We start from the raw sequence: 13,010 nt of genomic DNA, 5'->3' as shown, positions 1-13,010 counted from the left end.
ACATACACATCTGCACACACATCTCTACACACACACGCATCTGTATACACACACATCTATACACACATACACATCTGTACACACATACACATCTGCACACCATACACACATCTGCAGACACATCTGCACACCACACACACACATCTGCACACCATGCACATCTGTATACACACATCTGTACACACATACACATCCACACACACATCTGTACACACATACACATCTGCACACACATACACATCTGTATACACACACATCTGTACACACATACACATCCGCACACACATCCACATCTGCATGCACATACACATCTGCACACCACACACATCCACACACATCCACATCTGCACACACATATACACAGGCACACACACACACTGCACATACAGAGACATACTTGGCCTGGATCGCAGCCCCTAACACCACACAAGGCACCATCTGCCCCTTCCGAAGGTCCTCAGGCAGGACAAAAATCTGTATTCTCTTTGTCAGGAGAAGAAACCAAGGGCTGGAAGCAGGGAGGGGCCTTGTCCAAGGTCACACAGAGGGTTTGGGACAGATCTGGGAGCAGAACCCAGACCTCTTGTCTGCCAGGCCAGCTATCTTACGGGGTAGGTGCTATTCAGTTGCCCCTGAAACAGAAGATAGGACCCTGCTGAGCCCATGTGGGGCCTGGGGCCCAAACCCCCCTCCTGGGGCCCTGCCTTGTCCTTGAGTCACTGGCCACTATTGAGAAATTGGCCACAGAGCAGATGCGGGGGCTGCTTCCTCCTGTGCAGCTGCTTAGGGCTTGGCCCGACCTCACCTCCTGGGTCACAGTCACAGCCCCGGGCTGGGCTCTGAGAAGGAACCACTACTAGCCTGCCAGATGGCGGTCAGGCCTCTGGCCCCTGCCCCCACCTGTGTGCTCCCTCTGTGCCTGGCCCTGTGCTGGGCTTACACATTCCCATAATCCCATTTGATAGGTGAGGCAAGTGAGGCTCCTATAGGCAAGGCAAAAGTTTGTCACACAGTTCCACTGGGAACCAAGATACAACCGAGGACCAGCTGCCCCCACATACACATATCTCTGCCCTCACAACAAGGAGAACTGGCAGTGAAAGCCCCAGTTCACTCCTCCAGCAGAGCCACTACTTTGCTCAGTGGCTGAAGGTGTGCAATGTTTCAAGAAAGGTTTAGCTGAGCCAAACTAGTTTTTTTTTTTTTTTTACCTGGAAGGTAGGGCCTGGGGTCTCAGGCCCTGCTCAGCCATGACATGCTTGTCCACTTTCTCTAAAGCTTGATTTTCTCCCTTGTAAAATGAAAATCACGACCAGCCCTTTCTCCTAGGTCTCCTAGGGCACTGTGAGAACTGATGGAGATCGGGCATGTAACACACTTGGTGGGTGCCTTTGTGTGGCTGTGGCTGTTATTTTTTATCTTCAGCCTGGCTTTACCCTCCCCCAACCCTGGCCTTGCCCTTGTCTCATTGATGCCAAGCAGACCCAGGTCAGCTCACAGCTGTTCCTCGTCCCCCCCTCCCCGTTGCTTCCTCCCACCACGGAAAGGGCACCCCAGTACCAGGGGGCCCAGAGCACCCCCTTCCTCAGCCAGCAGGATAGGACAGCCAAAGCCAGATGCTTGGCAGATGCTGTCCATTGTAAGCAAAACAACAGAATACAGGTCTCTTTTTGCGGGGGGGGGGGCCGAGAGTGCTCAGGGAGAGGCAAGGGTGCAGGGGAAGGCATGAGGCCGGCCTGGAAGTCAGGAGCCTGAGGTTTGGTGGGGAAGAGAGGCAGATCAGAGAAGCCTTCCAGAGTAGGATGTCAATGGGTGGGATCCAGGAAGGTGGGGGGCGGGGGGCACAGAGGTAGGAGTGGGGAGCTCAGAGCTTGGTGAGGAAGAGAATGCAGCGAGTGAAGCTGGGGAATCGGTTGGACCTATAGGTGGTTGCCTGCGAAGGAGACCTGCAGGAGCTACTGCGGACCTGCCCCCGTTTCCCCACCTCCACCCCAGGGAGACTGGCTCCAGATGGAAAGAACTTTAGAATTACCAAGAGGATCCCAGGCCCTCCCAAGCTGCCTTGGGAGATAATGAGCCACCCGTCACTGGAGGGAGGCAAGCGAAATTCAAGAACGGACCCAAGCACTAGGTAACAGTTGGGACTAGATGACCTCCTCCAGGCTGGAGAGTCTAGGAGGCCATATCTGCCCTCCTAGAGTCAGGCCAAGAGAGCAAGCCACTAACACCGTAGATGCATGAGGGAATAGACTTGCCAGCAAGGAGTGTGGTAGAAGTTGGTGCAGGCGGCTGCTCATGCCCCCCACATGGCATCCGACCGAGTTGCACTGCTGTACCCTCTTCCCTTTCCACCCATCCACACCTTATTTGCCAGCTGACCCTCATTGCTCCCAGCCCAGCCAAAACTGGGCATCGGCACAGGGACAGGCTGTTTCTGACTTACTCCCCGGAACAGTCTGATTTTGTTCTCCAGCAAAATCATTCCTGGAAGGGCAAGGACCTCGGGTCTGAGACTAAAGGCTCCCCAGGGGTACAGGCCTGGCCTGAGTAACTGGAGGATAGGCTTTGCCACATACCCTGTGACCCCGAATAATGATGTTGCCAACAGGAGCTTGCGTATAGGGAGCACATACCCCGTGCCAGGCACTGGACTAAGCTTATTGCAAGCACAATCTCTCTTAGTCATTGCAACTCTGGGGTAGGTGCCAGTAGGCACAATTTATAGATGGGAAAACAAGGGCAAAGAAAGGTTAGGTAATTTATCCAAAGGTGCACAACTAGTAAGTGGTGGAGCCAGGGACTGACCCCCTACAGCCTGACTCCAGTGCATTTCACCTTTCCATCATCTTTCCCTCCACCAAAGGCCTCAGTCTTCTAGTCCGTGAAACGGGGAATGAATTGGACATAATAACCTCACAGCTCTGAGACCCCACATTGATCAGCCTGGGATTATTAGACAGAAACCAAGGAGCCTGCTTCTTACTCATATCTGCAAGAAAAATGGGGGTGGTGGGAAGCAGCCCGGACAACACGGTACACATGACAGAACTGAGGCCCAAGGGATGAGTGACAACCTGAGGTCCCCCAGAGAGCCCATGTGGGGCCCAGAGCGGGAGAACCCAGGCATCTTTCCAGTCTGCTATCTAGCTGCTCTGTGCAACCAAAGCTGCTTTGAGGCCAAGGGAACCAGGGTGTGAGTAATGGAAATCCAGCAGTGGGGCCTTCCGAAATGGGAATTCCATCTGCCTGACTTTGTTCTCCTGGACTTTGGTTTCCATGGCAACTTGGGGGTGGGAAGGTGGCAGGCCTGGCTCTCCGGGAACCTAAATAAAGGGGCTCCTCCCAGGGGAAGACAGCACAGAGAGGCCAGGGTAGGCAGGGACTTAGAAGTCCTAGGCTCTGGTGCTAGCTCTGCCTCTAACAGTTTTGGGGGTGGTGGTGAGTGGTATTACAGTCCTCTCTGAGCCTGTTTTCTCAGCTGTCAGGTCCCCAAATCTCAGGCCTGAAAGAGACCTGAATGGTACCCTTGCTCAGAATTAGGAGCGTTGCTCTGCCCTCCCGCCCTTCCAGCCTCCAAGGACTGGAGGCTCCGAGGTGGGAAGGCCCTTCATGGTTTCCAAAGCCACACCAAGCTTGCTGGCTAGGCCCAGTGCTAGGCCCCTGTGCACCTGGAGGAGTAAGAGCCAGCCCCACTCCTGCAGGAGTTGACGCTTGGGTGCTGAGGAAAAGGCTGCCAACGTGCACTGAGTACCTGCCTCAGGCTTGGGCCCGGGTTAGGCCCTTCCTGTGTATTGGCTTGCGGGACCTTCATTCCAGCACCAGGAAGGCAGAGGTGTTTCCCCTGTCTTTGCAGGCTCAGAGAAGGGCAGGGACTTCCCCAGGTTACAGAGCAAGTCAATAGCAGAGGCAGGATTCAAAAACCCAAGTCGGCCTGAGTCCACAGCCCAGCAGCTTTTGGAGCCAGACAAGCACACACCTCACTCTGATGCTGTTTGGTAAGGGCTAACAAGGAGGGACGTGGCTTCCTGGGAAGCAGAGAAGAGGACTATCTACTGAGCAGGGCTATTGTTTGCACACAGGTGGTTCTTCCACTACAGTCACAAGGGTGGGCAGGAGGACAGAGTGCCACCTGCTATGAGGCAGCAGTCAGGGGCAGCCCAAGGGTTGGTCAGGCTCCCCTCTCCCTTCTGACCAAGGCCCCGAGCTCTGCAGAGGGGAATGAGGGTGAAGAGCTGCTCCCCACCCAGGCCCCAACCCCAAGGCCCCTGCAGCCCAGTGGAGAGCTCACCCTAAAACCTCCCTGATGGCCTCCAGAGACCACCAATTCTGACCTCATTGTGCAGGGAGGCTGGTGGGGAGAAGTGGGAGGGGACAGCAGCTGAATAGCTCCATGTCCTCCATGGCTCCAAGGCCCAGTGGGCAGACCTGAGCCCAGGACCCCAGGCAGGGAACAAGATCCAGCCCCTCCTGCACCAGCTCCTTCCAGCTTCATCTAAGTCAGCCCAGCTGAGCCAGTCCCCACCCCAGGCCATGCCCTGGCTTCTGCCCAGACCCCAGAAGGCTGTGTGTGTGGGTATGAGGGGCCAGCTTCAGCATCAGCTCGGCTTGGGTTCTGGGGCCCTTGCCACCCCCTTCTAGTCAAGTGGATCAGGGCCTCCCCTACAGTGGGACTCTGGACAGAGCCTTTCCTAAATTTGCACCTCCTGTTGGGCAGGAAGGGAAACAATGCACAGAGGGAAGGTCTTCTCCAGGGCCACAGAGAGACTCCCTGCAATCCCTCTCTCCTGTCATCTTCCCATCTTTCCCTTCTGTCCTGGAGGCCTCCATGAGGCCTGAGATTCTGGCCCCACCTACCTCCACCAACCATCCCTGGACTACCTAGAAGTTCTATTGGAACCTCAGGATGTGACAGAAGAGAGAAGTGAAGAAATTTTCCAAAGGTGGTCAAGCTCAGACTCCATTCTGTCGTCAGCAGAGGACAGTGATCAGGAAGACAGGCTCTCAGCTGGTCAGGCTTACACTGAACCCCGTCTCTGCTACTTGCTGGCTGTGTGGCCTTGGGCAAGTCACCTCCCCTTTCTGTGCCTCACTCTCCTCATCTATAAAATGGGGATACCTGCCTCGTGGGCTTACGGTGAAGAAGCAATGATTAATGTGTAACATGTAACGTATAATGCCTGGCACAGAGGCAGCAGTTACCAGGAATAGCACTCACTGCTGTGTATAGCTTCAGGATAGGGGGCAGTGATGGCAAGAGGGGAGAAGCAGTGGATTGACATCACAATTTCTAATCCTCCCAGCCCAGTCACCCCGGAAGGCTCAAAACTAGAAACACACAGAAAAGGCCAAGAACAAGAAATAACACAGGCCTTTTATTTGCTCCAGAACTTGGCTGCTGTGTAGTCTGAGGATGACATGCTTTCCCGGAGCCCATCAGGGACACCCCACCCAGGGGTTCCAGATTTCTGTGAGGTCAGACTGCAGAACCCCTACAGCCCCCATCAGTCCAGAGGGCCCGGCTGCCCGCCCTGGACCAGCAAATTCCCTGAAACTGGAAAATGGTGCCTGCCTTTTCTGTAAGGGGGCTTTTCACAAGGCGGTTAAAATATTGCACTTGTAAATTAGGAAAACTGATGAGGCAAGGGTGTTTCCTATTACAGGATAACGTGCCAAGCATCCAACTACTGTTTAAATAAATAGAACGCAAGGAGGGGGTCTGAGCTGCAAGCCCCAGTAGCCCCCTAGCAGGGCCCTCGAGGCCAGGCCTGGGCCCCCTGTCCCGTCAGCCAGTTCTTTAAGGAACTTGGTCAACTTGAAGTCTCGGCAGCAGGGAGCAGCAGCTCCGGAACTGGCTCAGCTGGGTCCCTGACCTGCCAGGGCCCTTGGGCCCCCTCGTACCGGGGCAGTGGGGACCCAATGGGGCCAGCCCTTCTACTCCGCCAGTGGTCTGGGCCTCTCTTGGTCCAGGCTTCACATCCAAATGTCCGTCTGTCCGTCCAGAGATGACGCCTCCGGGGGCCTTCTTGTCCCCTCCATCGCAGTAGGGGAGGGCGGCAGGTGGGAAGGGGGGCCCAGCCCGCCTGGTGTGAACGCTGAGCTCTGCCCTGGTGGCCCCTAAAGCGGGGGACTCATCTTCTTCTGGTTAATGAGGTCCAGGTAGAGGTCAGAGCGGAGGAAGCGAGGGTACGAGTCCTTTTCCATGAGCCCGAAGATGCGCTTCTGCGCCAGGTCAAAGCAGCCCCGTGTGACGCTCTGCAGGTTGTTTTTGGTTTGTTCCCGTGTGTCCGAGTCCAGGTTTACCTGCGGGGGGTCAGGGTCAGGGCTCTCTGCAAGGGGCTGACCGTGGGGGCCAGGTGCTGGGAATCAGACCGATTCAGCCTCTTTGCCTCCAAACCCCTTCTGCTCCACACCTTAGCGTTCAGAGCAGAGGCCCTCAGGTCATCGGATTCAAGTCCTGGCTTAATCACTGTAAGGGTGGTAGAATTTACAGGGCCTGAAAACACCACCTGTAGGGTCAGGCTGCTTGCGCTCAAATCCTAGCAGTGCCATGCCTAGGTGTGCATCTTTAAGCAAATCACTCAAGTGCTCTAAGCCTTAGATTTCTTAGCCGCACGCTAGCAGTAACAGTATACTCCTCAGCTGTGAATATTAAACAAGATCATCCATAAAAAGCACTTTGCATCCAGTGCTTAGTGTACAGCAAGCACTCAATAGATGTGAGCTGCTAATATTGGGCTCTCTGAAACTGTCTCCTCATTTTTTTAATGAAGATAATATTAAAACCTATTTACTTGTGGGGATTAAGTATGAGAGCATATACATAAAGGGCTTAGCACATGCCTGGCATATAGCAACACCTAGACGATAGCAGTTTTTATTATTAATAGGATTGCCTTCTTGCCTGGGCCCAGCTTGCTTTCTTTCTGCCCTGGCCTCCAAGAGTCACTCTGGCCTCTTCCCTTCCTGAGCTTCTGGCTACTGCCTTGAGGCTGCCAACACCCCCTACCACAGAAGGGCCACTGGATGCTGTGGGTGTGGGGGGACTGAGGGCCCAGTCTGAGGTCCTACCTCCTTGCATGCCTGGATCGCAATGTATTCAGCAAAGATCTTCTTGGCTTTGGCTGCCATCTTGGATTGTGACTTGACTTTCTTGAAGTCCTCACATGCCAGCCAGAACTCCAGGTTCTCCTCACTAAACTCGGTGCGAAGGAAGGCCTGGAACACTGCTAACCCGTCTGTTAAGAGAAACCCAGACGCCAGGGTAAGAGGGACAGCAGGTCCCTCCTGCCCTCAGGACTCCCCAGCTTACCCTCCTTGGGCCTTGAGGGTGGAGACGCTGGAAAGCCGGGAGCCCTGGGATGTGGTCCCAGCCCTGCCATTGCCTCTTTATTGATAGACCTTGGGAAGGTCTCTCCCCAATCTATGCCTCATTTTCCTCATCTGTAAAATGGGGGCCGCAAGTCCTCTCTATTCGAGCCCTGAGAGGATCAGGCGGGACCCTGCCCATTAGACGGCTGGTTCATTTTGCCCAGTGTAAGCCCTCAGTGCATAGAAATGTTTATTGTTATTCTGGGAATCTGAGTCTGAGCACACAGGTCCCAACGGCCTCTAGCAAGTGGTGCCAGCGCCTGTGGACAGGGAGGGGCTGGCAGAAGCCAGCTTGAAAGCCGGACCAAGAGCCTCTGCCCAGGCCCAGCCTCTCCTCAACAGCAGGACCCATGACAGAGGAATAGGCACTCTCTAGGGTCTAGACAAAGAGGGAGGGAAGGGATGGAGGTAGGGGAGAGAGGCAGGGGGAAAACAGGCCAGCTGGCCCCACTTACATTTGTGAAGCAGCAGCTTCTCCAAGGATTCGCCCCACTTGAGGGCTTCCTCTGAGGTGGGCCTGAGGGGTGAGGGAAGGGGCACAGTGAGGGCATGGTAAAGCCTGGGCCAGGCTGTGGCTGGGCGCCCTTTGTTAACTGCCCTTGGCCCAGGCAGCAACTGAGTCCAGGAGGAAGGCAGCCCCCAGCCACCGACATCTTGGCCCACCCCCTTTCTTGGCACCAGCACCATTTCTGCCCTCCACATCCCCCCACCTGGCCTCTCAGGGCAACTGTTCCCTGTGAGGTTTGCTGCTTGCTGGGTACCAGGCTCCCTTACAAGGGCTTCCATCTCCCCAGAGGGGGACCAAGCCAGAGAAGCCCCTTCTAGTCAATCCCACCACCCAGCCCGGCTCCCAGGCTAGTGAGTGCCTGAGAGGGCCCAGGGGTGCCAGGGAAGACCTACTTGAATGACTTCATCACTTTGTCTGCCTTGCCCGCTGGCTGGGCCCCGGGGGACTCGTTCCGACGCCTGAAGATGCCCAGCTTATTCTTCATGTCCTTGGCTCTGCAGGCAGAAGCAGAGAGGAGGTCAGTCAGTCTGGCACACTCGGCCCCTGCAAATGCAGGGTGGGAGCAGGGTGGGCTGGGGCGAGGGGCACCTACTCCTTCATTGTGTGCCGCCTCTGCAGGTTCCCGTTGCGCGTGAGGTACATGCCTCGGAGCATCTCTGTAGGCCCCCCTCACCTCAGGAACCCGGAAGGGTCCGCAGAGAACACCCCCAGGCTGCTGCCCCCACCCTGCGTCCCAGGTAGGCAGGCGGCGATGGTGCAGCCCGCGGTAGCCGAGCGCTCGCTGGGATCCCGCTGGATGACTGCACTCCCAGGCACAGTCCAGGGCTGAGACTCAGACAGAGGAAGGACCAGGAAATGGGAGGGACCAGGACGTGGAGCGGAAAAAAAAAAATCCCCACTGGCCAACCCGAAGAGGAGCGGGAGCCCGTGAAAGCAGCATGTGTCTGTAAGGGGCGGCCTCCGGGGCGGCCGGCAGGAAGCCAGACCCAGTTATTTGTGACCGGCCTCCCTGTTACCATGGCGGCGCCAGGGGAAGGAGGAGAAAACAAGTCAGCAAATTGCTGGAAGGGAAGGAGGGGAGGCCCTGCCCACCCGGGTGGTAAGCCTGGCTATTTTTAACCAAGAACCATTTTTAGCCTTGCCACTCCCTCCGGAGGCAGCAGAGTCAGTGCTGGACGAAGCTACCCGAAAGGAAAGGGTTAAATGCCTCTTGCCCCAGTCTTTGTCCCTTGACCCCCAACACTGGGCACCTCCCAGAGTATAGCTCCCCAGCCCACCTCTCAGGCAGTGTCCCAAAAGTCGAAGGACAATTTTAAGCCGTAATAACTTAAAAAGTACACATGCCACAAACTTGCAAAACCACCATTTAAAAGCTGAGCTATTTAAATTTTTAATATGTGCTCTGTTTTGTGATTTTTGAATAATAAAATTTTTATTTTAATTTTTGGTTTCTGTCTTATTGAAGATGGAAAATGCTGACTGGAAGCAAATTTTTTAATTAAAAATTTATCATCAAAGTCACAAAACTAAGTAAGCACAAATTTAAATTATGAACCTTTCAAGTGTTTTGTAAGTTTGTAGCACTTATGCTTCTTAAGTTATTACAGCCTAAAACAGCATGAAGAATTTTGGGACACCCTGTGAAGTTAAGGGAAGTGGAACAGGGTGGAGGTTAAGAGCTGAAGCTCTGGAGCTAGACAGCCATGGGTTCAAATCCTTGCTCCAACAGTTACCGGTTGTGTGGCCCTTGTCAAGTTACCTTACCTCTCTGAATGTCAGGTTTACTCATCTGTTAACCAGGGATGATAACAGTACCCATCTGCTGGGGTTGTTGCAAGAACCCAGTGAGGAAGATGCGCAGCACCTGACACAAAAGTGCTTAACACTGTAGCTGGACAGGAGGCCCAGAAATGTCCTGAGGGTCTGGGACAGCTGCCCAGGGATGGGGACCCTACTCTAGCAGGTTCCAAGCCGAAACAGTGCCAAGGAGTCAGGGTACTGGGAGCCCTCTGGGCGAAGACCGAGGTCCTCAGAGAGCCCTGGGACAGCTAGGAGAGAGACAGCACTGCTCCCTAAGACAGAGCTCAGAAGCTGCCACCCAGACAGTGCTCTGTGTTGAGAGCCCTCCCCAGGTCCACTGCTGAGGACAAAGAAGCCCAGGGACGGGGAGGGGCTTTCCTGGGATTCAGGGGACACTCACTCCAACCTGCAGGCTGCCTCCATCCACCTGGGCTCCTTGTTTCTCTATGGCTGAAGGAGGCTGAGGCTCTTGGCCAGACACGCCTTTCCTCCTGGACACGCAGCTGCAGAGCCCAGCTGAGGGGCCCTTGGAAGTCCCTGATTCCCATGGGCAAATCTCAGACGGATGGGGGGCAGAGGGATCCCACGTGTCTCTATTTGGACCCAGAAGGCAGAACGGGGGCCCACAAGAGGAAGCTAATGGAGCCGTGAAAAGTCAGAATGAGTGGCCTCTTGGGGAGTGGGCTTTGTCACTAGGGGCTCTAAGGCTACTTGGCAGGGGTACTGTGGAAAGGGACCTACCTCAGATGGACTCCGCACCCAGCTTAAAAATATCAGGCCCTGGAGCCAGCATGCCAGGCTTAAATCCCAGCTCCACCACTTTACATGCTATGTGACCTTGGACAAGCAACTTAACCCTTGGTGTTTCAGTTTACTCCTATGTAAAATAAGGATAATAACAAAGCCTAATCTGTAAGCTTTTGGAAAAGATTAGATAACAGCTATAATGCACGTGGAACAGTGCCTGCCACAAGAAATGTTGGTTATTATTTTTATCATTATCCCAGGTTTTTTTATAAGAGTCCTTGACTAAGCTTTTAAGAGTATAAGCTTCAGGCATTCGAAGTGCAGCACTCTCTCCAAAAGGAGGCCAGAGTTGGTGAGCCCACCGCGTGCGTGTGGCTGGCCCTCAGCCTCCTGGATGCTGGCCCTCTGCTGCCACGCACCGTTCCACTCCTCGGAACCCTCTTCCACCCCAGCTCTCTGGCCTTGAACGGAGCCTTCTCTGTCCTAAAAGCGGTTAAACCAGGGCAGTTAGTGCAAAGGACTATTTTTATTTATGCTTTTGCCTTCCCTAGAAAGTGCAAATTGTTCCTGGCTAGAGAGTGGGAGAAGCCTCCAGTTGCTGCAGAAAACTGGAGAGGGTAGAGGAACTGGGGTGAGAAAGAGTTTCCAGGGCAGTGGACCCTAGCCAAGGTCAAGGCTAAGGAAGAGGGCCGCTGGAGGCGTCTGGGAAGGAGTTCTATCTTCCTCCCCCAGGCCCAAAGTGTGCATAATGCTGAGCGCTTCAGGACCTCTGGGAGCCACAGTGTGGCCCACTGTCCCCTCCCCTGTGCTTGCTCCAAGTCTCTGGGGCCTGAGGGGACAAGAACAGAGGAGAACCGACGCGCACACCCCATTAATTGGCACCTCCTCCAAAATGAAAATAAAAAGGGCCAGAGTGTGGCCAGAAAGGCTAGAAGAGCGTGGGATCTGCTATCTGGGCCAGCAGTGCCCCCTCCTGGCAGCTTCAGAGACGGTCAGCATTCAAGACCTGAAGACTGGAGGAGAGACAAGAACCCGTGAACTGTCAGTTCAACCCTTTCTCTGGTCACCGGTCTGGAGGAGGCCCAGAGGGAGCAAAGGACTTGCTGAGGTCACTCGGCCACTGCTCAGCTCAGAGGCTGGGCCAGGGCCAGGGCATCCTGGCTGAGGCCTCTATTGGTTCATGTCCCTCACTCTGTGTGAATACTAAGGACGGTGCTGGACATTCAGGACCCTGGTGCCCCCACCCTGGGGCCACCATTAAGCGCCATGATCCTGTTGTTCACTGGTGTCTGAGGCTGTGGGCAGGACTGGGCACTGCCTCTTCTCCCCTGCTGGATGCCTGCAGAAGAGGCAAGCCTGAAGCCAGGAGGAAGAGGGATGCAGAGGAGCCTCTCTGATCACAAGAGTGAGGGCCATGGGTCTTTTCTTCAACGTACAGGTTTTTGCTCTTTCTCTTCCGGGAGGCTTCATCATCGTCACCAGCAGCATCAGCCCCGCTCAGCTGCAGAGAGAAGACAGACACATTATAGCCTAGGTATCTAGGGGCTGCTGCCCAAGCAAGGAATGGCTCCGGGATCCAGTAGCTCCCACAAGCAGCCCTCCCAAAGCTCCCACTCCTTGTGGGAGACCCTACTGCTGGGAACAGCCTGTATGTGGAGTATGGTTTGCCTGGCAGAGCCTCCAGCCAAAGGGTTCTCTTCCTGGTGCATGTAGGAACCCCGCCTGCTGGGAAGAAGCCAGAAGAACAGTACTAATGAGGGAAGGCACTGTCCTAGGCAGTAAGGCAGGCTGGAGAGCAGGGCTCCAGTCGGGGTTCTGTTGAGTGACTGGGCCAAATTGCCACCCCTCTCTGAGCCTCTCTGAGCACATGTTAGGAGTTCAAGAAGTATCTGACCAATGAATGAATGAATCAGGAGTGGGAAGCAGACCCAGTAAGATTAGTGTGATGGTTAAGGTTACATGTCAACTTGGCTAGGCCATGATTCTCAATGGTTTGGCAGATACTATGCAATCGTTCTCCATTTTGTGATCTGATATAAGCAGCCAATCAGTTGAAAGAGGAGCTTCCCTGGGGGTGTGGCCTGCATCCAATATATATAAATGTTCTGGCAAAGCTCGCCCTCTCTGGATCCTGCATCCAACTTGTCATACTCTGACCTCCAGTTCTCAGAATATGGGCCAGCAGCCTGCCATCTGACCTGCAGATTTGGGGTTTGTCAGCCCCTGCAACCACATGAGTCAGGAGAAGTTTCCAGCCTGACACCTGACCCACAGATTTGGGACTTGCCGGCCTCCACAACTTCGTGAGCCATTTCCTTGAAATAAATTTCTCCCTCTCTCTATATGTATACACTTGGCTGGTCTTGCTTCTCTAGAGAACCCAGCATAAGACAATGAGTCTGAGACCCTCACTGCTGAATCATTAGGCTGAGACCCAGTCCTGCAACTTCATCACCCATCGCTCCATTGCGGCTCACAGATTCTACCACACCCACACCCATCTCCTTGCCCTTGCCTGTGCAGTGCCCCTTCCCTGGAAGGTTCTCTCTCCTCTTCCCCTCCATCTCTGCCTCCTCCCAGTCTGCCC

General features: G+C 54.7%; 1 protein-coding gene across 10 annotated transcripts in view; it reads right to left on the bottom strand.

Annotated features, from left to right (window-relative positions):
* Positions 1–4,268: 4,268 nt before the first annotated feature.
* Positions 4,269–13,010, bottom strand: part of RGS3 (regulator of G protein signaling 3) — a 139,562-nt gene continuing 130,820 nt past the window's right edge. For 7 of the 10 annotated variants that reach the window (XM_049895057.1, XM_049895066.1, XM_049895064.1 and 4 more), the window contains 5 exons: positions 11,860–11,924; positions 8,269–8,370; positions 7,824–7,885; positions 7,069–7,235; positions 4,271–6,300 (listed from right to left, as the gene is read on the bottom strand). In XM_049895057.1, the coding sequence (XP_049751014.1) occupies positions 6,115–6,300; positions 7,069–7,235; positions 7,824–7,885; positions 8,269–8,370; positions 11,860–11,924 (582 nt within the window). In that variant the 3' untranslated portion in view covers positions 4,271–6,114. The other 3 variants (XM_049895069.1, XM_049895068.1, XM_049895058.1) reach the window with 3 other exon arrangements.

The sequence above is a fragment of the Elephas maximus genome, chromosome 9, assembly GCF_024166365.1.
Source record: "Elephas maximus indicus isolate mEleMax1 chromosome 9, mEleMax1 primary haplotype, whole genome shotgun sequence".
In the NCBI taxonomy this organism is placed as follows: Eukaryota; Metazoa; Chordata; class Mammalia; order Proboscidea; family Elephantidae; genus Elephas; species Elephas maximus.
The sequence above is the reverse complement of the archived record's forward strand: the minus strand, read 5'-3'. Positions and strand labels throughout refer to the sequence as shown.